General features: G+C 38.3%; 1 protein-coding gene and 1 long non-coding RNA gene across 12 annotated transcripts in view; one reads left to right on the top strand and one right to left on the bottom strand.

Annotated features, from left to right (window-relative positions):
• The window catches only part of LOC131839130 (uncharacterized), a 167,581-nt gene extending 166,963 nt beyond the window's left edge, over positions 1 to 618 (bottom strand). For all 8 annotated transcript variants that reach the window (XR_009356817.1, XR_009356822.1, XR_009356818.1 and 5 more), the window contains exon 1: positions 489 to 618. This is a non-coding gene — a long non-coding RNA (uncharacterized LOC131839130). The remainder of the gene's footprint in view (positions 1 to 488) is intronic.
• Positions 619 to 825: 207 nt separating this feature from the next.
• MDM1 (Mdm1 nuclear protein) overlaps positions 826 to 22,512 on the top strand; it is a 33,131-nt gene continuing 11,444 nt past the window's right edge. For 2 of the 4 annotated variants that reach the window (XM_059186265.1, XM_059186262.1), the window contains exons 1-12: positions 836 to 994; positions 2,011 to 2,125; positions 4,968 to 5,341; positions 6,414 to 6,548; positions 11,204 to 11,371; positions 13,295 to 13,398; positions 13,480 to 13,579; positions 18,700 to 18,729; positions 19,067 to 19,242; positions 20,308 to 20,625; positions 21,844 to 21,956; positions 22,043 to 22,152. In XM_059186265.1, the coding sequence (XP_059042248.1) occupies positions 977 to 994; positions 2,011 to 2,125; positions 4,968 to 5,341; positions 6,414 to 6,548; positions 11,204 to 11,371; positions 13,295 to 13,398; positions 13,480 to 13,579; positions 18,700 to 18,729; positions 19,067 to 19,242; positions 20,308 to 20,625; positions 21,844 to 21,956; positions 22,043 to 22,152 (1,761 nt within the window). In that variant the 5' untranslated portion in view covers positions 836 to 976. Of the gene's footprint in view, positions 995 to 2,010; positions 2,126 to 4,493; positions 4,864 to 4,967; positions 5,342 to 6,413; positions 6,549 to 11,203; positions 11,372 to 13,294; positions 13,399 to 13,479; positions 13,580 to 18,699; positions 18,730 to 19,066; positions 19,243 to 20,307; positions 20,626 to 21,843; positions 21,957 to 22,042; positions 22,153 to 22,512 lie in introns of those variants that run through there. The other 2 variants (XM_059186264.1, XM_059186266.1) reach the window with 2 other exon arrangements.

Here is a 22,512-nt window from a genome sequence, read left to right as displayed (position 1 = left end):
TTTTCCCCAAGGGAATTACTATTCATTTTGTACCCACCAAATAACAAATGCTGTAGTAGGGTTGTTGCACAAACTCTAGGATATTATTATGCCACTGTTTTTTCCACATTATTTTAAAATATGACATAATACAAGACATTGCATAATAAAACATATATGCAAAGTTTAACAAAAGTTATAAAATATTCAAATCATCAATAACCAGGTCAAAATAACTGAATATTACCAGTACCCCAAGAGAATCCCATGTACTTCTTTCCAACTACATCCACTTCTACTTCCCAGAATCTTCCCAGAAAATTACAGGGTGACTCTTGTAATGTCAATTTTACTGCTTTCTGTTATTTGCCGACCTCTTTTGATGTGACAGGAAGTAGTGTAACATGGCTGTCAGTTGGAGGAACGGCTATTCAGAATAGACCTGAACATTTTCATATCAGAAAAAGAAACATTTCGGTTTCGTCACAGATTTGGAATTAAGAACACACCTTCATGTTTTATGACGTCACGAACCCGGCCCAGCGAGCCTGCGACACACGAATCCCACCAGTCGGTAGACCCACTGTCACACAGGACCCGCAAGGCCAGGAGCCGCCAAGCTCTCTCCAGGACGAAGCTCCCGCGGGGCCCCACCCACCCCGGTTCCGGGAACCTCATTGGCCAGTCTTCCGCCCGCCATTTCTGTTAGTCCCCGGGATTTGTCACGGGAGGCGGGCGTCTTCTTTTCGGGTACTGATTGGTCGAATCTTAACGACGGCAAGAAGTTCTCCGAGCCTCTATTGGTTCTTAGGCCGCAGAATGGGCGGGGAAAGGCAGAGCGACAGACCTCAAGGAGGAAAGCGCAGACTGCGCCGGCGCGTAGTCGGGGACGCCAGGCCTGGGATTTTGCTAGGGAACCGACTGTTGTCGCCCCGCCCCCTCGGGGCTTTTTGTCCCGTTAACTGTCGGAGTGGCGGGGGCTCCAGCACCGGGCGACATGCCGGTGCGCTTCAAGGTGAGGCCGTGGTCTCCGGATCTGAAGGCTGCTGGGGGGAGTCGTGGCGGGGCGGGTGCGGGGCGCGGGGGCCTCGTTGGCTTTCTGTGCTGCGCTCCTGGGCCTCGCAGAGCCTGCCAGCTCCCGAGCCTGCCAGTCACGATCCTGGAGGATGATTGTCTCCTCCACCTAGCTCCCACTCCGCTCGCACACACTTCCAAGTTGCAGTGTGGAAGCGATAGTTGGTGTTGAGAGAGACTGATTTTGGAGGACACGGGAGTAGATGGAAGGAGGGCACTTTGTAATGAGATCTAAGGTGGCTTCAGATTGGGACACCTGTGGCCCCGTTTCACAGCTTGTGCTTTTAACCCCTGTCCCCTACCTACCCTTTAAAACTTTAAATTGCCTATATCTTTTAAAGGAGTGAGAAGGGGGACCTTGACCATGTAAGGATAGGGTGTAAGAAATACACATTGTTCATAGTTGTGCATAAGTTTTAGGTAGGTGGTAGCTGTCAAGACACCCATCAGTGTGACACCTGGCCACAGCATTTCACAAATCCTGTTTTATTTTCTTATCTTAAGGGCTTGTATCCAGAATGGGAGGGAAATTTGTCTTTCTTTGGTAGACTTTTCAAAATTTTGGAAGGTACAAGGCATTATACATGATATTGTGTACACACTGAGAACTTAATTAGTTAGGTTAATTATAATGACGAAGATTTGGATTGTCACCTGTTATCAGACAAGAGCCCAGGCTTTGGAATCAGACACCCAGCGAACAGGTGACCACTCAGAAGCTCAGATTCCTGCTGGTATCTGTCTCAGATGGTTGTGAGGATTAAAGGATAGAATACGTGTGAACTGCTTAACATGGGGCTGGATAAGCAGTAGCTGCTATCAAGGAGTTCTTGTGTGTTTATCAACTTCTTTCAACTTTTAACTCTCTGTAGTGGTTCAGAAATTATTTTTACTCATGTCTTCTTTAAAACAACATCCATTAATTGCATTGTACTCAAATTGTCTTTTGTATTACAGGGTCTGAGTGAGTACCAGAGAAACTTTCTGTGGAAAAAGTCCTATTTGTCAGAGTCCTATAATCCGTCAGTGGGGAGAAGGTACCCATGGGCTGGACTTAGATCAGATCAATTAGGTAAGTTGAATGAACTAATAGTCATTACAGCTTAAATAAACCTTGGGGTTAAGTTTGCAAAATGTTTTAAAATTGTGAATCATAGTTCAGCCATTTGTTTAGCAAATATTTATTGAGGGCTTCCTATAGACGTGGACTAATCCCAGCTTCTAGCGAGATAGCCTTGAACCACACAAAGACTCTAACTCTAGGGAAAAACAGTAAAAAAGTAACTCAGGTTGTTATAGGCTAGCATATACATAACTGGTGGGAGGGCTGGATTGATGGCAAGGAAAGGCCTTTTTGAGGCCTTTATATTTTTTTAAATATTTGAGCTGATACATGAAAGCTGAGAGCAGACAAACCTGGGAGGTGTACTCCTAAGGTCTTCAGGAAGGGAAACTTAGATTAAATAACTTGCCCAGAGTTCATAGTAAGTGGCACAACCATGATCTGAAATCCAGACCTAGCGTGGATTTGAAAACCTGGCCCTATTAAGGGCCAGGCGCATCTATACAGATGAGTACTTGGGGCCCCACATCTGAGAGTGCTTGAATATGTCCCCCCAAATGTTAGATATTTGAAACCAGGAGAAAAAAAGACAGGAAATAAGTATAATTTTTGCAAGCCTGGGAAGTTAGTAAAATGAGAAGAGTGTTTCCAGAATTAGGTTTGGAGAACAAAAGGAAGAGTGGACTCGAGTGAGTGGCTCTGGGTTCCTCTGAAGCATCAGGATACTTTGCTCAGAGCCTGACTTCAACCAGTGTCCCTGCTTCTTGGGCAAGGTGGTGCTCAGAATCCTTCAAATGACTCAAAATTTTACAAATCTGAGGCCCATTAGATTAATCCAAAGTAAATCTTAAAGTGTAAATATATATTCCACTGAGGGCCAGTTATGACACAGGAGTTAACCAGATTGTTGCCTTGAAAACATTTGCGCTTAGGTCAACTACATTTGAGGGTGTGTTGAAACAAGACTGGGAGCAAGGCCACTTTGGAGTATGGTACATTATGAAGGCAGTACCGGTCTAGGGGAGGTATATTAATGGAAATATTAAGTAAAGGGGAAGAGCAGAGCGAGAACTCCAAGATGTTCAGAAAGGAGTAACAGCAGTTTTACCTAGGGTTGTTTGGATGTTCTGTTAACGTAATGTATTTTTTCCCCTTCCTGTGTTTTTGCTGATGCTGGAAGAGAAGAACAGATTACTTGATAACTTTCCCCTTTTATTTTGCTATTCTACCAGAAGTCTCTCTCTGTGTTAAAGTAGAGGGAAGTCTAGGGCAAAGGTCTTCAAACTTTTTTGCTTTCAGATCCCTTAAGAGAGTTTAGAAAGTCTTTGTATCCTTCCACATTTTTAAGTTGATATTTAATGTTTTTAATTGTAAGTGTAACAAATAGTTTCAAAGGATATGATTTCCACATATTGAATATTGTGCATATATTTTATATATGTTTTGTTAAAACTTTCGAGCTGCCAGTGTAGCTCATTCCATTTTTGGTAAATGTTCGTTATATAATTGGTAAAGTCAGTCCTCATTGGCAAACTAATCAGGCAAATTAGAATATTTTCTTTGAGAAAAAATCTAACTTTGTTTTTCAATTCCTATAAATGTGTTCACTTCACAACAATTTCACATGCCATCACTTTTACTCCTGAATTTTAATTCTAAGATAGATAGGTGGGAAAGGTGTAGACCTGAATGAAGTAAGACACTCTTTGTTATTTGTAATCTCTGCTTTCTTTGCTTTGCTTTCAGATATTCTCATTAGTGAATTCTTTCTTGAATTGTCCCTTTGTTTATCCTCCACACCTAGGAGAATTTTTTGTTCCTTGGGGCTAGCTGAGAGGTGTGTCTCCCTTTTGAGAAGTGGGAAAGCCGGGGTGGGAATGATGACTACAGATGGCAGGTGCGTCTTTCAAGCAGACAAATGTTGGGAAATAGTGCATATAGAGTTAGGATATGCAAAATGATGCCCTTAAGCGGCCTGTTTCTGCTTATCCCCCACAGTCTCCGTTTGCCTCCAGACACATATGCACCCAGTTTGAAGGCCACTAGTCTAGGGAAGCATTGTAAGGGGGGGCGACCCTGGTTTCAATGGCCAGAACATCTGTCACAGAGGCTAAAGAACTGTGTAGGTTTATGTCATGCCAGATTTTCAGGCCACCTTCCCTCTCCTTCCCTCTAGTCTTACTCTTCCTTACCCTGCACAGCCTTCTATTTAAAGAATGGCCCCAAACTAGGACAGTATCTCGGTGACTGTCATTCCACAGAGCTCCTCTTACTTGGGTAGAAGGTTAAGTTTTTTGGACATTTGCTTCCCAGGCAGAAATATAGAGAAATAGTATCTTAGCATCTGTTAAAAGGGTTCATTCTCTTTAATTCTCAGGAAATCAAGGCAAGTGTAGAACCAAGATCCAGCATAATGACATCTCATCCCTTCTCTACTTGGTCAACTGTGCATAAGAGCAGCTTTGTGAAAAGTTCCAAATTTTGACAGTACCAGGGCCCATTGTTCTGTTAAGTAGCACAGGAAAGAAATTAGAAACGGAGGCAACATGTCCTGCCTGGCTTGCTAGGCCTGTCACGTTGCAATTCTAGTGACTTATGTTAGGCTAACTCGAACACTGTGACCCCAATTTTAAATTTCTTTTCTTATCAAACTTTCAGTACTTTTTTAAAAGCAGAGCTAAAGATTTTATGTCGACAAACTCTACCTATCTTTTTTGTATCCTGCCACTTGAAGGACATTGTATCTTACCTGAATTTTCAATTCCATTTCTTCTCTCATAAGTATTATGAAAAATTGTCTTTGTAACTTTATACTTAAGTAGCTGCAGTTTTTTTACACTATATTTTGTAGGAATCACAAGAGAGCCAAGCTTTATTTCAAAAAGAAGAGTCCCTTATCATGACGCACAGATTTCAAAGTCTCTTGAGTGGAATGGAGCAATCTCAGAGAGCGATGTGGCTACATCCCCAAAACCTGAAGCCACAGAAATAGCAGAATCACAGAAGGGAGAACTAAAAGAAGATGTTAACCAAGAAAGAGTTCTTGCACTAGAAGCCTCCAGGGTTCCCAAAAGAACCAGATCTCACTCTACAGACTCAAGAGCTGAAGGGGCTTCAGATATTGCAGAAAATGATGCAGATGTAATAGCAAACCATATACCGGTTAATGAAAATGAGGGCCTGGAGCATTCTACCAAGCTGCATTCAGAAAAAGTAGATAACAGGGTAGGTATATTCACTATATTTCTTTTTGAAAGCATAGAATTCTTTGTAAATTTCATCATCATTTCAGTAAGACTACATTTTGTGCTTAAAAATTTTCCATTGTTGTTTTCTTACCTAATGTCTTCTAGAATAGTTAAGAGACTGTTGGCTTTAGTTTTTGGAAATTCTATTCTTAAGAGTTGCCATTTTGTACTGGTTATATTAAGGTATCTTTTCATTGAATGGACAGTCTGCTTCTGGATTTTATTCATCCTGTATCAGCACTACAGTCCTAAGGGAGAGATCAGATTGAGACAGAAGGAGAGTAGTAAGCCATTACCTCTGGCGGGGGTGGTGAGCTGACTTCTACCTAGGAGCTTTTCAGTTTCTTATTGTGTAAACAAACAGAATCGCAATTGACAAAATGCAAAAGGAAGGGCAGTTCTGGCTGCATCTCCAAGATCTTGGAGTTCTTATGTCACACCTGGCCTGGGGAAGGTCCCTGCAAGCACATAAGCATAGGCTGCAGAGACCTGAGCAGACATCTCACTGCCAACCATGGTTTTTGCCAGTCCACTGCTGCTTCCCCATTTCATGTCCACTGGAGCTACGGAGAGGCAATCAGAAGTGAAGAATTCGTGTCTTGTTGTGAAAGCCAAGAGGGCTCGGTAGAATCAAGGAAGGTGATGTGTAAGCGGTGGGCCGGGGAAGGGTGTCCCAGAAGCAACGTGTGGATGAGGCGAGGTGCTGCTGTTTCTTAGTAATAGTTCTAATTATGAATAATTCGTAGGAAGGGGCTGAAAGATGCTATCTTTTTCTGGAATGTACAGAAATTAAGAAATAAAATTCCTTGACAGTAGTAAGAAAGGAATTTTAAATAGTTTGTTTAAAAGGGAGATTATTTATCAATTGAAAAAAGTCTGCTAAACAACAGTGTGCATGTAGTTAACAATACTGTATACTTAGAAATTTGTTAAGAGGGTGGATTTCATGTTATATGTTTTTGTTTTTGTTTTAGTTTTACCATAGCACAAGAGAAAGTTTGAATAGAACCTTTTAATGACTCTGGGTGGGATTTTTCTTTCCCTAACAGTTGGATAGAGTTCTTCGGAAGAAAGCAGGATTGACTGTTGTTCCTTCACGCGATATCTTGAGGAATTCTGAATATCAAAGGCAGTTTGTTTGGAAGACCCCTAAAGAGACTGCTCCAGTTTTTGCAGCCAATCAGGTAGTTTAATGGATGTAATACATTTTTAAGTATCATCATCTGATGAGAGTGATGCAGATTTACACAGAACTAAGAGCTAAAAGAAATTAGGTACTTAAGTAGGCCTGGAGGTAGGTTCTAGAAAAGTGAAAATGAGATTCTTGCTAAAACCATTCTGTTACTTCTGATTTATAGTAGTAATATGATACTGTCCTAGGCTACTGATGATCATTGTTACCAGACCCATCACACACACTAAATATGAGACAGGGTAATGAAACTTGATGCCTGGTAAGTTTCTGCATGCTGTGAGGCTTTTTTTATTTAATAAAAAAATTATTAAAATTGTCTTTAATCTAAAATATTGTGCTTGTTGACTAATATGTTGCATGTTTTCTGTCTTGCAAGAAAGGCATAACTGCTTTGGATATTTTAATAAATACAAAATATGTTAAAAGTAAGATATACATAATCTGGCTTTTGTATCAATTGAGCCGTATTAGGAACTGTCATTTTAACTATATTTATGAAATTCAAAAGCTATGATGATAACTAAATGTGATATTAGATATCATTGTACCTGAAAACAGTTTTTGGTTCTGGACAACCATTGCTAATAAATACTCTGTTGTTTTACTACCTTCTCATTTATGTTCTTAACCATACTTCTAGGCCCTGGTAAGAAAGTATCTCATTTAGAATATCTGCAGAGGCCTGTGATAGCTTAGAATTTTCTTCCTCATGATCTTGGCATTTTTCTTTATAAACAGTTACACCCCTTCATATACCCTCACATTCATTTTCTCTTCTATTTCGACATTCACTTGTAATCTATATACCCCTGAGGACTGAGAGGGTAGATTCAACAAGGCAATAATATTAAGATAATAATACCTGGGAGACAATAAGTTGTGTTGGCTTTGGGCTTGCTTACTTGTTATTCAGTTTTCTAAATAACTGAAATTTGTATAACATTTTTGGGAACATACAAAATAGCATGAGGTGATGTTTGAACCCTTTGTGAATCTAGTCAATAGGAACAGGACTTTTTTTGCGGGCTCCCAAGTGTTCTTGAATATTAAGTGTACCTACAAAATTACTTACTGCCTGAAAATTGTAATTGTTCAGTTTTTGTAGAGCATTTCACCTTTATGCTGAAGTTGATTCAAATCAAAGCTCCACTGACAGCTTTTTCATATTTTGGTGGAAACATTGTGTAGAAATTCTCTTTTTATAGGCTCCAAAGTATAGTATAAAATAAACCGCTGGTGATACCTTCACTTGTAGTTTCATTGCTTTCATCAGTGAAGGTTTCAAATAATTTGGGGGGGGGGGAAGCAAATGCTCTTTGTTAATTCAAAGCATATCAGTTTCAGGGTCTGGATTGAAGAGCCATGTGATGGAAATTTACAGTGCTTGTTGATAGGGAACCTCTAAAGCTATTCAGTTCTATTTTATCAAACACCTGTTTTCTGAAAGGATGTCTTGTATTAATATGTAAAGGAGTCTGAACAATTTTTTGGCAGAAAAGTCCTTGAGGTTATACTCAGGAAAAAGATACTCTGTTTGGATTTGATCTGTACGAAGATGCACTAGTCAGCACTGTAAAGCGGTAATACAGCTTATTTGTGCTCCATATCTTTTCCTTTTGCTTTCTTTGTGGACAGTGGTAATATACTATAAAATAGACACCATATTATAAAATATTAAAAATAAAAAGAAATATTTAAAAATAAAAACATAGGGATGCCTGGGTAGCTTAGCCAGTTGGGCATCTGCCTTCAGCTCAGGTCGTGATCCTGGAGTCCTGGGGTGAGTTCCCTATCAGACTCCTTGCTCAGCAGGGAGCTTGCTTCTCCCTTTGCCTGCTGTTCTCCCTGCTTGTGTGCGCTCTCTCTCTCTGACAAGTATGTAAGTAAAATCTTAAAAAAAATAAAAATACAAACAATAATTACCTAATTTCTTCCCCTTACATTAAGCTAAAGATAAGCAAAGGAGAGAAACAGAACAAATGAACACATCAGACATTTAAAAATGTTAAGAATCTTCTCTTTTTGGAGGACAAAAAAAAATTCATATCAAGAAGGGAAAAAAACCTGTAGAGCTAACAAAGAATTGCCTTATATAGTGAATGCTTATGTTCATATCATTAAAATATGCCTATTTTACTTATTACCATACTGATGGGAGGGAGAGGTGGGAAACTTTGGGGAGAAAAGATATGTTTCTGGGTTTTTGGTTTTTTTTGTTTTTGCTTAAACATTATTATTTTTTTAATTTTTAATTTTTTAAATTTCTTTTCAGTGTACCAGAATTCATTGTTATTTTAATTATAGGAACTATTATTCAGTAATGAATGTAAAAAGTTGATCTTTGGGTTTTTTTCCCAGCTTTATTGAGGTATAATTGACAACCTGTGGTACATACACATTTATAGTATACATGTAATGTTTTGAAATGCATATACATTGTAAAATACCACAATCATGCTAATTAACACATTTATCACATAATTACCTTTTGGGTGTGTGTGAGAGTGTGTGTGTGTGTGTGTCTTAAGCTCTACTCTCCTAGCAAATTTCAAGTATATAATATAGTAGTATTAACTTTAGTTCCTGTGTCGTACCTTAGATCTCCAGAGCTTACTTAATCTGCATACTGAAGCTTTGTACTCTTCGGCATGCATCTTCCCATTTCCCCCACCCCCTAGACCATGGTAACCACTACTGTACTCTCTGTGTCTGAGTTCCATTTACTTAGATTCCAATATAAGTGAGATCTGCTCCATTTTTCTTTCTGTGCCTGGCTTATTTTACTTACTTATTTTACTTAGCATATGTTCTCCATTTTGTTGCAAATGACTGTGTTTCCTTCTTTTTTAAGGCTGAATGATATTCCTCTAATTGTGTGTATATATCATTTTCTTTATCCATTCATCTGTTGGTGGACACTTAGGTTGATTCCCCATCTTGACTATTGTGAATAATGCTGCGATGAACGTGGGAATGCAGATATCTCTTTGAGATACTGATTTCATTTCCTTCAGAAATGTACCCAGAAGTAGAATTGTTGGGTAGTTCTATTTTTAATTTTTTGAGGAACTTCCATATTGTTTTTCATAATGACTGTACTAATTTACATTCCTACCAACAGTGTAAGAGGGTTCCCTTTTATCCACATCCTTGCCAACACTTGTTATCTTTTGTATTTTTGATAATAGCTATTCGAACAGGTGTGAGGTGATACTTCATTGTGGTTTTGATTTACATTTCCCTGATGATTATTGATGTTGAGTACCTTTTTTTAAAATTTAAGATTTTATTTATTTATTTGACAGAGAGAGAGAGAGAGAGACAGTGAGACAGGGAATACAAGCAGGGGGATTGGGAGAGGGAGAAGCAGACTTCCCACCCAGCAGGGAGCCTGATGTGGGACTGGATCCCAGGATGCTGGGATCATTACCTGAGCTGAAGGCAGATGCTTACTGACTGAGCCACCCAGGCACCCTGATTTTGAGTAACTTTTCATATACCTGTTGGCCATCTGTATGTCTTCTTTGGAGAAATGTTCAATTCCTCTGCCTATTTCTTAATCAGCTTTTTGCTTTTCTACTGAGTTGTAAGAGTTTTTTTTTATTATTTTGTATGATTTGCAAATATCTTCTCCCATTCCATTATTGCCTGTTCACTTTGTTGGGACTTGCTTTTGCTGTACAAAAGCTTTTTAGTTTGATGCAGCCCCACTTGTTTATTTTTGCCTTTGCTTTTCGTGTCATAACCAAAAAATCACTGTCAACACCAATGTCAGGGAGTTTACTGCCTATGTTTTCTTCTAGGAGTTTTATAGTTTCAGTCCTTATGTTCACATCTTTGACCCATTTTGGGTTGACAGGGTCCAGTTTTCTTCTTTTGCATGTGACTGTCCAGTTTTCCTAACACCATTTATTGAGTGATTATACTTTCCCTATTGAATATTTTTGGCTCCTTTGTTGTAAATTAATTGAGTATATATTCACTCATAAGGTTATTTTGGGGCTTTCTAATCTGTTCATTGAGGTATTTGTCTGTTTGTATGTCCTTTATCCATTTTTATTTTTCTAAAAATTTTTTAAAGGATTTTTTAATTTCAGAGAAGAGAGCAAATGGGGGAGAGGGAGGATGGAGGGAGAGAGAGAGAGAGGATCCTTGAGCAGACTCTTGTGCTCAGTCTCAGGACCCTGAGATCATGACCTGAGCTGAAACCATGACTCAGATGCTTAACTGACTGAGCCACTCAGGTGCCCCTCCCTTGCCCATTTTTGAAATCAGGTGGTTTTCTTGCTATCAAATTGCTTGAGTTCCTTGTATATTTTTAATATTAACCTATTAGATGTAGTGTTTGCAGTTATTTTCTCCCATTCCATAGGTTGCCTCTTTGTTGTTGTTGCTGTTGGTTTTTTGTTTGTTTTTTACTGTAAAGAAGTTTTTTAGTTTGATGCTGTCCATTTTGTCTATTTTTGCTTTTGTTGTCCCTTGGATGTTAATTAGCTATATGAAATGGAATTGTAAACAGTTATATAATTTTTTTGGTATCATATAATTCAACTTTATATGTGAAATTCTTAAAGCATTTGAAAAACTAAGTTTTCTATGTTTAATCAGCAAAAAAAACTAAACTAAAGTAATTTTTGTTTTAAGGTTTTCCACAATAAAAGCAAATTTGTTCCACAATTCAAAGGTAACTCAATCATCCATGAAACTGAGTACAGAAGAAATTTCAAGGGTTTATCTCCAGTGAAAGAACCAAAATTAAGAAATGATTTGAAAGAGAATGAAAATTTTGAAGCAATATCTCCTGAAAAGAAGGTATTCATCAATTCTTAACTTTAAATATTTATTTTTTATTTGGCAGATGATCAAGAAAGCGGGAGGAGGGGCACCTGGGTGGCTCAGTGGGTTAAGCCGCTGCCTTTGGCTCAGGTCATGATCTCAGGGTCCTAGATTGAGTTCCACATCGGGCTCTCTGCTCAGCAGGGGGCCTGCTTCCCTTCCTCTCTCTCTGCCTGCCTCTCTGCCCACTTGTGGTCTCTCTCTGTCAAATAAATAAAATCTTTAAAAAAAAAAATTAAAAAAAAAAAGAAAGCGAGAGGAGGAACACAAGCAGGGGGAGTGCAAGCAGGAAAGCAGGCTTCCTGCTGAGCAGGGAGCCCAATGTAGGGTTTGATCCAGGACCCTGGGATCATGACCTGAGCTGAAGGCAGATGCTTAATGGCTGAGCCACCCAGGCACCCCCTCTTAACTTTAAACAAAATAAAAAAACTTGGAATTTTAGATTCTACATGTTTTCTTTTACCAAACACTACCTGAGATTTTTGGTTTTAGCTAGTTTAGTAATTCATTTGTTAGTTCATTAAGTGTCACATATTCATTAAGCACTTAATGGGAGCCAGGCACTGGGTAGGTACTGAAAATACAGCGATAACCACCTAAGCCCTACACAGCTTTTGGGCTAAGGGGGAGACAGAGATATAACTAAATAAATATAATACTGTGGCAAGTGCTTGGCAATACGGTAGTTAAGTCTGTGATATCTAATAGCAAATGATTGGTCTTACAGTAATGTGAGCTGTAGGGGTAACAGTAGAAATAGAAATATATACTTTAAATAATGGAGATCAAACACAAACACACATACATACATGTATTTTCTTTTTATTTTTGTTTATTTGTCCGTTTGTTTTTGGGCGTGGAGCCCAACTCAGGGCATGAACTTAGGACCCTGAGATCAAGACCTGAGCTGAGATCGAGTTTGATGCTTAATGGACTGAGCCACCCAGGTGCCCCCTTTTTTATGTTATGTTATGTTATGTTTATGTTATTTCTTTATTTAGTTAAAGTATGTATACATGCATTTTTAAACCAAAGCTTCAGCGTGGCAAATTACAGCTAGTCTAAATTATGTGATTTACCTCAGTATGTACAAATGCCTGCCTCTGAAACTACATCTCATTTAAGTTAAAGTGTCAGGTTAAAATTATTGTAAATTATAGGTAAATGGGGCATTAGTCCTATTTTCAAATCTTCTGGCATGTTATAGTTAATAAATACTTTATGGATTCTAAAAATAGAAAATACTATGACAAAGTAAATTGGCATCTATATTTCTGTAGACACACATATATACATATTTTTGGATTTATGATATCAGGCAGAAAAAAATGGTTAAGTTATTCAGTAAAGCAATGTGGTTGGTAACGTACTCAGTGGGACCTTATATGTAATTACTGTAACACTAGGGGCACAGAGCTGGCTCAATCTGTTAAGCATCTGACTCTTGATCACATCTCAGGTCTTGAGCTCAGGGTCACAAGTTCAAGCCCACATTGGGCTCCGCACTGGGTGTGGAACCTACTTAATTACTATAACACAATTAAATATAAATTTAGAATATCAAAGGCAAATGTAAAAGCACTGTTTAATAGGTAGTAACATCGAGGTTTTTTTTTTTTTTTTAGATGTTTATTTGTTAATTAAAAGGTTTTTTTCCTAGCTAAGGATATAAAAGCCTTTGTTAAAAAGTGAACCAAATCCTGAGCTATACTTCAAAAAACCAACCAGGTATACTAGTTTCAAAACTTGCTTGTTGATTGCTTGTGACTTTTAGGTTATCTTTACTTCCACAAACAGAATTATAATACGATTGTCTGATCGTTTTTTATGACATTTATGTTTTCACTTTAATGTATAATCTATTTTAAACATAAAATGTTTAAATTATTTCCATTTTAGTGTAATAAAACAGATGATCCTTTAAAATTAGAAGCAGAGATGGAATCAAAAGAGTCAAACCAGCCTAAAAAGAAGCTTACTCCTTGGAGACATCAAAGACTTGGGTACGTATTTTAGAAGAAAAATATCATGTATTTAGATGATCAGCATGGTGAAATATTTACTCTCATTTTCGTTTCTGTTAGGAAGGTGAATTCTGAATATAGGGCAAAATTTCTGAGCCCAGCCCAGTATTTGTATAAAGCCGGGGCTTGGACCCGTGTGAAGGAAAACATACCAGATCAGGTGAGTATACATGAGCTGAGTAAGGCCACATTTTCTTTGAACTCGGATCCTCGTTTGATTTCACACTGAATTTCATTTAGTAATAGAGACTACAGTTTAAAGATGTGTGATATAATAGTAGCACTGAAAGTATCAGGAACTTAAAGTTATATGTTAGGATATAATTTATCAGTGTGTTTGCCCTTTTTTTAAAAATATCAAATCCCTCCTTTCTCAACTAGAGATTTTTATTATTACAGTCTTTTAAGTTAAAAGGGTGTTTTATAATCCAGTATTTCATTGTATTAATACAATTCAGTTTATAGAATTGTAGCATTGTAGTTTTCTTAATAACATCCAGACTTCCGGTCTCTCAACTGAAGATTCATTTTCAAGATTAGTTTGTCTGATAGTGGCCTCCACTGGCTGTGTGTACTATGACAGTCTGTAAGCATAAGGGAGGTGTGGCCTGTGCTGATAGAGGTTTGAGTTCCAGTGTTGGGATACCCTGACATATAGGAGAAATTCTGAGGATCCTAAAGAAAGGTTTAAGGGAAAGGGTAATCCTAGAAGTGGGAAGCTTCTTACAGTCAGAAACAGTGCAGTTTCTGCTTGTCGTGCAGTTACCATCCTTTAAACCACATTTTGATGGTTTCCTGCGTTTTCTGTGGGAATAAGCAAAGGCAAAACAATTTAGACTTTAGTAAACACCCCCTGCCCCATCATTGTGAAGAGAGAGGTAATTTGGATCGGGATTAAATCTTTCATTTAGCTCTATACTTTCAGCCATGGCTAACAGTTAATGCCATGAGCCTCCAGAGGAAGGCATTGGCACCTCGAGCGGCTGGCTCTTAGCCTCAGCAGCTGCCAGACTAATGTCCTAGTGAGAGTCCTGTATTCCACGTGTTGTTTCAGGAGGTTACTCAATTCCTTCCATCATGGCTGCGCCTGGTGCTCTCTAAGGCCCTGCTTGAGCATGGATCAGCAGCAGTACTCGCAGAGTAAAAGGCCAAGTCTTGAAGCTGTCCCAATTATTGTTGGAGGCAAAAATTCATGCATTCACTGTGGTGAAATAAAGTTAAAAATAAGAGCCTCAGGAGCAAGCCTGAGGAAAAAAAGGAATTGCATCAGTGAAACTCCTGGACAGTTTATGGCCATGCCAGACCTTGGCAAGGAGCTCTGAGCAGTCTCAAGGGGAATGAGGAAAAGCTGGAGGCAGAGGCAGGGTGCAGGGCGTGGCCATAGAGGGCTAGTGTGGCCAAATACTAGGTGTTAGCCACTGGCCTGTTACATTTAGGGCCTTCACTAGGTTGAGCTCATGAGAGGCTTCTTGTTTTGGAAAGATTATCTCTCCGTCTCAGAATTAAGACTCAAATCTAAAAATTTAATGGACCAGAGGATTGTTTTATCTGGAGTCATGATAAGGTGATAGTCCTAATCCTGCCTAGATGTAAGAAAAATTTTCTGTTGATATTAAAGACCTGTCTTTCCAAGGTTTCCTATTAAAACATCTTGGTAACATGACTTTTTTAGGCTTCCCCCCAAAATTCATTCCCAATGGTAGTTGTTAATGTTTAAATTAATGCGATTGTGTGCCTTAACCTCTGTGGGCAAAATAATTCAAAAAGTGAATTGGAACTAGAAAAGAATAAGAAGGTTTAGCTAAATTTTATCACTGATGGTGATAGCTGTTTCAGTTGACCAGGTCATAGATATTTAATATGGGCTATATTTTACTTGAATCTTAGATTTTATCTTTAACTTGAAGACATTTACTTATGGGACTGCTTATGAGATATCTAAATATAAGGTACTTCCTCATTTTCTCTCTCTTAACGTTTCATGAATGAATAGCATTTATACTCGTCAAATGTACTCAGACATCAGTGACTTTATTATCATTAGAATATTAGCTTTTTGAGTCCTATTATAGTTTTCTGGTCCATATGTCATATTCATTTCCTTTTGTGTTGTTTGAAATATGAAACTTTTTGAATCTATAGTGTAATGCCTGGGTATTTTACCCTAAGACCCAAGTACCTATTGCTATAACATTAGAGTGGTTGGTTTTATTTGTCCAGGGGCTAATGTGTTATGTCCATTATACAGCCACTGGCACCATTGCTTTTTAAAGGGTTGTTTTTAATAATAACTGGCAGTTGTGATTGTTTGGTCTCATCCTTAGAGTAACTGAACTGGTGTTAAATTTCTTTTTTCTTGATTGTTAGGTGATCTAATCATCCAAACTACATTAGTTGAGCTATGTTTTCCTAAAGAGGCTCCCACAGATAGGACTTTAGTTGAACATAAAACTCCACATTTGAGAGACATGCTGTAATTTAACAGACATTGTAAGGATGGCTAGACATAATATGACTCATTTTGAGGGGGATGAGTTTTGGGGGAAAATTTTTTATTAATCTTTCAGGTTTTTTTTTTTTTAAAGATTTTATGCATTTATTTGAGAGAAAGACAGAGATAGTGAGAGAGCACAAGCAGGGAGGAGAAGGAGAAGCAGGCTACCTGCTGGACAAGGAGCCCGATGTGGGGCTTGATCCCAGCACCCTGGGATCACGACCTGAGCTAAAGGCAGATACCCAATCAACTGAGCCACCCAGGTGCCCCAATCTTTCATTTTTTTAAAATTTGAATTTTCTGTATATAAATTTTAAACGACTTAGTCAAATTCTTATTTTGGGAAAAGAAATTCAGAAATGAAAACATTCTAGAATCTGCTAGCATTTATATCCTATAATCTGATGGCATTACTTGACTTGGAAAGGATGTGTGTATTGTTTTAATTGAGTGTGAGTGAGTTCATATCCTTTTTGTGGCTCTGCTTGTTAGTTGTAGGGGTTGTTCTTGATACTGTGTTCATACCATTTGGTTTTTTTCTTTTTCTAGTAGAACAACTTGCTTAAGGAAATACCAACTTTCCATTTTTTCATCCTAGTTTAGGATCATAGAAATCTAAAATTAGGTATTTATAAACCACTATAACATTAGCACTAAGATTATTAATAAAGATTGCTGATAAATTTAAAACATTGAGTTTTGAATGTTAGTAACAAATAGAACTGAATAAAGTTTTACAGAATTTCCATCATATCTCCTTTTTTTTTAGTATTTTATTTATTTATTTGACAGAGATTACAAGTAGGCAGAAAGGCAGGCAGAGAGAGAGGAGGAAGCAGGCTCCCCACAGAGCAGAGAGTCAGATGCGGGACTCAATCCCAGAACCCCGGGATCATGACCTGAGCTGAAGGCAGAGGCTTTTACCCACTGAGCCACCCAGGTGCCCCCATCATATCTCCTTTTTTAAAAAAATACTGTCGACAAATAAACCAGATCACTGGCACATAGAAGGAATATTTACCCATCCTCTCATTATGGTAGGTCCTCCCATTTGGACGGAATACAACCTTTTCTGTTGCTCCTTCCCCCACCCCCACCCTACCTTACATACAGTGCAGGGCTGATGGACCCCCTTTTGAACCACTCCTTCAGTTTATATCTCCTTTGTTTGTTATGGCATAGGCCATCCAGTATTATGATGATAATTTTATCATAGAGGAGGCAGTCTGCCTTCTCTATCGGAATCAGCGCACATTGAGTGCTGCGGGGACTTTCTTGTTTATCTCTGGCTCCCACCTACCCAGCTCAGGCCTAACACTTAGTCCATACTCAAGACACTTGGGATGTACTGCATTTTCCCTCACATTGTGGAGTTTAGAGGTTAATGGAGGAGAATGACGAGAATAAGTAATCCAGTAGAATGAAGTAAGTACTAATGGGGACATGCATGAAGGGCTTTGAGAAAGGAGGAGGAGGAAGCTGTGCTGAAGCTTGAAGATTTGACCATGTAAGTGATGGAGCAGCTGTGAAACATTTGAAACATGAGGGGACTTGATAGAAATAAAATTTGGATTATATCAAGGCCCTTTATAACGAGGCCTCTGTGCACTCACGACACTCTAGTGAGGGGGCACCTGGCTGGCTCTGCTGGTAGAGCATGCAGCTCTTGATCTTGAAGTCCTGGGTTCAAGCCCCACATTGCTATGGAGCCTACTTAAAACAAAAACAGCAAAACACCCTGGTTAGTAGTTCAGCAGAATCAAACCCTATGTGTCAAGTCCACCTGTTAAATGGAAAAACCACTTCTAGGAATTTAAAGTGTAGGAATTAACACAAATGTCAGATGAATATGGCTGGATTTTTCTTGGCAGTGAAGAAAATATGTTGGATTACCCTTTCGGATTGTTTCAGGTGACTTTCATCCCTTTGCATTCGGGAGTGTCTCCTTAAGAAAATGAGGATGTGTTTCTCTAGTTGCTTTTGCAATGCCAAGTTTCATTATTTGCTTTTTGGCCTGTTAGTGAAAGAAAATCTTAGCAGACAGTATCTGCATATCCTTTTAATGTTATTATTCCATCTTCATGATAGGAAAAATTGAGTTTTTTAAGAATAAATAAAGATGATTTTAAACATTTGTAAGCAATTTAATTTTTTTATCTGGTGGGACTTGAATTTAGGGAAGCCAGCAGGTGGCAGCATGCTGTATAAAGTGAAAGGGTTTCAAAGCTTATAAAAGGCTTCTTTCCATATGAAAAGATGTTATTTGCATTTTAGGGAATTCAGATTATCTTATAATTCATCAGAACATTATTTTGTATTGTCACTTTGCTGAATATATTACAATTATTATTTAATACATTTTTCAAAAGTTGAGATTTTGCAGATGCCAAGGGAACATTGAGGAATTTGGAGAAGTAAACCTCATGATTGTCTCACTAGGGGCTTCTATGGTAGTAGCAGTTGTTGTGGAAACCAGGAAATAAAGCCAGAATTGGAGTTTCTGGCATGTCTTACTCTCAGTACTCTAACAGAGGTGGGGAAGTAGGAATAATAATTAGGTTACCTGTTGTTGATAGCCTTTGAGTCATGCAAGAATGTGGCTGGTGTTCAAGGTAATATTAAGATATCTTGCTCAGTGAATTAAATATTACTAAAAATAATTTTAAAATATTGATCGATAACTTTGTTATATATTTAGAAGGGAGAATAATAAGGTATTTCATTGATTCCCGTTAATAACTACGACATTAACTGTCATTAAGTGTGTTTCTGTATTCCTCTCCTAGGCTTCTCTAAATGCCATGTGGTATGCAGAGGTTGGTTGCTTTTGAATTTTTAAAAACTGTAATAATGCATAGAGTACTTGTGTAATTTCAGTCAAAATACAAAGTAGGTGTCAATATTTTTCTTAGCTGCTACAAATTCTTCTTCTTGCCTGCTGGCCTTGAAATAAAATAACTGCATTGCGCTTTAGCTTGACTGTTTTAATTTCTGCTTAAAAATGAACATAGTCTGATGATGTCTGTATGTCTTTTTGCCTTCCTTTCTCCTTGTTCTCTGGCTGCATTTGTGCATCGTCATTGGTAAGCTATGTGGTGATATTTGCAAAGGAGCTCTTACAGTAATACACAATGTCTCAACTCTCCTGCGTAGGTTAAAGAACTCCGAGAGAAGGCTGAGTTTTATAGGAAACGAGTTCAAGGAACACATTTTTCTCGGGACCATCTGAATCAGATTCTGTCTGACAACAACTGCTGTTGGGATGTCTCCTCCACCACGAGCTCAGAAGGAACCATTAGTAGCAACATCAGAGCTCTAGATCTTGCTGGGTGAGCTCTGTTCTGTGTGGATGGCACAAAAGTATGTTGTAGCTTAGGTAGATCATGGAATCATACAGGAAATTGACATTATTACTCAAAATCTGTCCTCCGGTCAAATGGAGATATGCCAGCCACTTATTTCATTTCATTATTTTTAGTGTATTCTGTGTGAAAATAAAGCTGTGTGTAAATAATACATAGTGTAAATCTGGAAGACTGGACTTGATACTATATATATGTAATTTTTATAATATCTTTTAAGGGTAGACTAGGAATGATTATGCAATAGATGGAAAGAATGTTAAAAAGTAAGAAGAAGAAAAGGTAGCAACAACAATGACAATTTAGAGAATATAAGCTATTCTTATAAGAATATAAGCTAACATTCATTAACAGATTTTGGTGGCTAATATGACATATAGGCCTTGATTCTGTGGGACAATTCTCTGCTCTTTTGGGTTTTAAAATGAACATTATTCAACTATTTATAAGAGAAATAGTTGATTTGTAGCAAATAAAAGTCTTTAGTTGTTGATAGCATATTAATAAAGTCATATAAGCCAAATTGAACCAGAAGTTCTTATTATGACATCAGATTTTAAAAATCCATCACAAAATCCATTATTTAGAAATGTCTGGAAAAGATTAATCAATCTAAAGTATGAAGTATAAAATTTGAATCCATTTGTTTGATCCACAAGTACACTTGTTTGTGCATAAACCGTAATTGAGTAAGTTAGACCATGTGGAGTCCTCACTTATGTGTGTAAATGTCAGTCTGGGGGACGCTCATGAGTGTTGTCAGCAGTGGTACGGGCATGCATGTGTGAAGGTAGGAGTAAGAGGAGATACATACATTTCATTTTGGAGTACTGTAATAGAAAATCCAAATTGTAGCTTTAGTTTATTATACTGTCAAATGAACTCTTAATTAGATTTCTTTCTTTGGTATCAGGGCAAGATAATATCTGTGGGGAACATTGTTGTGAACACTGAAAGACCATGACAGACTTGTTAAATTTAGTATAAACTAGAAACCTCAAACTGAAGTTTGAAACTATTTTTGTTATGCAGAGACCCTACAAGCCATAAGACTTTGCAGAAATGTCCTCCTGCAACACTGGAAGAAAAAAGGCCTGTCTTGGAAGAGCAGCCCCAGAAAAATAGCACAGAGAAATTGGGCGTGTCAGATGCTCCCGCCGTACCTGTTAGAAGGCGCCTGGCGTGGGATGCAGAGAACCCCGATGAAGGCATGCAGAAACCGCCAAGAGAGGAGGAGGAGGTGGAGGAAGACGAGGAGGAGAAAACAGACAAGGACAAGCAGGTTCATATGGGAGAGCTGGAGAAGTTGGAAGTACATGAAAAATCTAAGGCAGACAAGATAAAAGAAGGGTGAGAGTTTAAATCAATTGGTATATGGAAGCATGCATATGGTTAATATTTTTTGTTTTGTCACTAAATAGATGGCTTACATTCTTAGTTTTATGACTAACAGAGAACAGATGTTAATGTCACAAAGCAGACATTTTTATATGATTTATAATTTGATTGACTCAGGTATTTGAGTCACCAGTAATTGATGGTTGAACAGTTGAACACTGAGCTACTGGGGAAGAAGTAGAATTATTTTCATTTATGTCCTGCTAATTATGATTTGCCAGATTTGAAAATGTGTCTGGGAAAATGGCTTTCTTATCTATTTTTTTAATTAACATATAATGTATTATTTGTTTCAGAGGTCTGTGATTCATCAGTCTTACACAATTCACAGCACTCACCATAGCACATACCCTCCCCAATGTCCATCACCCACACCCCATCCCTCCCACCCCCTTTACTCCAGCAACCCTCAGTTTGTTTCCTGAGATTAAGAGTCTCTTATGGTTTGTCTCTTTCTCTGGTTTCATCTTGTTTCATTTTTCCCACTTACCCTATGATCCAATGTCTTATTTCTCAAATTCCTCATATTAGTGAGATCATATAATTGTCTTTCTCTGACAGACTTATTTTGCTTAGCATAATACCTTCTAGTCCCAGGGCACCTGGGTGGCTCAGTGGGTTAAAGCCTCTGCCTTTGGCTCAGGTCATGATCCTGGGGTACTGGGATCGAGCCCCACATCGGGCTCCCTGCTCTGCCGGAAGCCTGCTTCTCCCATTCCCCCTGCTTTTGTTCCCTCTCTCACTGTGTCTCTCTCTGTCCAATAAATAAAAATAAAGTCCTAAAAAAAAAAATAAGTGATTTCTGCAAATAGTTAATTGCCATTGGTTTGTATGTTAATTGCTTTGGGGAGTGATTCTCTACCACTGATAATGGTGCTTTTTGTTCCTAATCAAATCGCTTATCATTCCATCAAGAGTTTTGTGCCTAATAGGAAAGTTAGGCCCCGACCTAATGGAAGAATTCTCTGCTGTTTTTGCTGGCTTGCAGTGATCTTCCTTCTTTTCCAATACTCAAGTCACTCTTAACCAGATGGGGCTTTGTTATTTTTTCAGAAACAAAATGGCCTTATCTTATAAATTGTCTATTTTATTATTGTACAGTAATCACAGAATATTTTCAATCCGATTTTCTGGAGGAAATGATTCATAGTAGTTTGTTTCCACCTATAGGTCAGAGTCTTCTTCTGTATCTTCTGGAAAAGGGGGCCGGCTTCCTACTCCAAAGCTGAGAGAACTTGGTGGAATCCAAAGGACTCATCATGATCTCACCACTCCAGCTGTTGGTAATGGGCAGACACAATGGTTCTTAATTTACCTGCTTTTTCTGCGTGAGAATTTAGTTTGAGACTTGTCTTCTGCATTCTTCCAGGCGGTGCTGTTTTAGTGTCTCCGTCTAAAGTGAGGCTTCCAGTCCCAGAGCAGAGGAAAAGAATGTCTTCTCAGGATGGCTTAGAAACGGCAAAGAATGACTTTAGGAAGGTAAATATTTATATTTTGGAGGAAAACAACTTTTTAGGAAGTGATTATTTTAGTCACGTGTAATGAATGAATAATAGGTGTAGATTTTAGGAAATTCTGTGTTTGTATGTGGAGATGATGCTATTAACCTGCTTTCAGTAAGGCAAATTGAATTATTTTTTCTGACAGTAATATATATTGCTGCTGATATACTTTTTTTTTTAAGATTTTATTTATTTATTTGAGAGAGGAGCATGGGCAGGGGGATCAGAAGGAGAGGGACAAGCAGACCCCTCACTGAGCAGCGAGCTCGGCGATGTGGGGCTCCATCCTAGGACCCAGAGATCATGACCTGAGCTGAAGGCAGACACTTAACTGATT

This window comes from Mustela lutreola, chromosome 8 (genome assembly GCF_030435805.1).
Source record: "Mustela lutreola isolate mMusLut2 chromosome 8, mMusLut2.pri, whole genome shotgun sequence".
Lineage (NCBI taxonomy): Eukaryota > Metazoa > Chordata > Mammalia > Carnivora > Mustelidae > Mustela > Mustela lutreola.
Note: the sequence above shows the minus strand (reverse complement) of the source record. Positions and strands in the feature narration are given on the sequence as shown.